Genomic DNA, 1,361 nt, shown 5'->3' with positions numbered 1-1,361 from the left:
GGCCACCACCCCCAGCTCCTGGGCAGAAAGCAAGCCTGGCTGCCCCCCACACTGCTGCAGACAGCTGAGAACCTGAGCAAGATCCCGGAGAAGCTGCCTGCCCACCCACCAGCCACAGCTGAGCAGGAGTCAGTGCAGAAGTACTCAGTGGAGGACACCCCAATCTGCTTCTCCCGGTGCAGCTCCCTCTCCTCCCTCTCCTCAGCTGACAACGTGCTGGACGGGCAGAGCCACAGTGAGAATGACCTGGACAGCGACTCCTCGCTGGAGATCCTGGAGATGGAGGAAGGGGACGGGGAAGGTGAGGATGGGAGCCAGGAAAAGGAGAAGGAGGCAGATCCGGGTCTGGCCACGCCGGTGGGGATTTCCCAGCCCATCACCATCCCCTTCCCGAAGCGCGACAAGGTCTTCCTGCGGGAGTCATCACCATCACGCCAGGAGGACCTCACGCCCTCGAGCTCCTCAGAGAACTACATCCAAGAGACGCCACTGGTGATGAGCCGCTGCAGCTCCGTCAGCTCCCTGGGCAGCTTCGAGAGCCCTTCCATCGCCAGCTCCATCCAGAGCGACCCTTGCAGCGAGATGATCAGCGGCACCATCAGTCCCAGCGAGCTGCCCGACAGCCCCGGGCAGACCATGCCGCCCAGCCGCAGCAAGACACCCCTCTTCGAGCTTGGCTGCCAACCGGAGAAGGAGACCAGCCAGTTCAACATCCAGTGGGAGAACAACGTCAAGAAGTTCATGGAGATCACCGACTTCAAGGAGCGCTTCCAGCTGCCCCAGGACCTGGACTCCATGGTCTACTTCACGGTGGAGAAACCCAACGAGAACTTCTCCTGTGCCTCCAGCCTGAGCGCCCTGCCCCTCCACGAGCACTATGTTCAGAAGGACGTGGAGCTCAAGCTGATGCCCACCTTCCCAGAGAAGAACAGCCTGAATTTTGTGGCACATGAGAAGCGGGAGGAGCGGCGGGAGGAGCGGTACCTGGATGGCCGGCGACGTGCCGACCGCCCTGAGCCCCCCTCCGATGACGACATTGAGATCCTGAAGGAGTGCATCAGCTCCGCCATGCCCTCCCGCTTCCGCAAGGTGAAGACCTCACTGCTCTCCGGCCAGGTCCTGCACCCCCAGACGAAGAAGCCGGTGCACGTCCCCGTCTACATGCTGGTGCCGGCCCACACGCACCCCGGTGTCCCCAAGCACCTGCGTGCCACCGCCCGCGACCTCTTCAAGGACGACGACTCCTTCACCGACTCGGCCGACGGGACCCCCGTCAACTTCTCCAGCGCCGCCTCGCTCAGCGACGAGACCCTGCGCTACCCGGCCACCGAGGAGGCTGAACGCCCCCGCGGCCCGGGGAC

At 63.9% G+C, this 1,361-nt stretch overlaps 1 protein-coding gene across 1 annotated transcript in view; it reads left to right on the top strand.

The window, feature by feature from the left end:
* APC2 (adenomatosis polyposis coli 2) overlaps positions 1-1,361 on the top strand; it is a gene marked incomplete at its 5' end in the record, with an annotated part of 10,215 nt that overhangs the window by 1,506 nt on the left and 7,348 nt on the right. The window contains one exon of the mRNA XM_009883523.1: positions 1-1,359. This exon is cut by the window's left edge and continues 1 nt beyond it. Coding sequence (XP_009881825.1) covers positions 1-1,359 — 1,359 coding nt within the window. The remainder of the gene's footprint in view (positions 1,360-1,361) is intronic.

The sequence above is a fragment of the Charadrius vociferus genome, unplaced genomic scaffold (genome assembly GCF_000708025.1).
Source record: "Charadrius vociferus isolate BGI_N301 unplaced genomic scaffold, ASM70802v2 scaffold2434, whole genome shotgun sequence".
NCBI lineage: Eukaryota > Metazoa > Chordata > Aves > Charadriiformes > Charadriidae > Charadrius > Charadrius vociferus.
The sequence above is the reverse complement of the archived record's forward strand: the minus strand, read 5'-3'. Positions and strand labels throughout refer to the sequence as shown.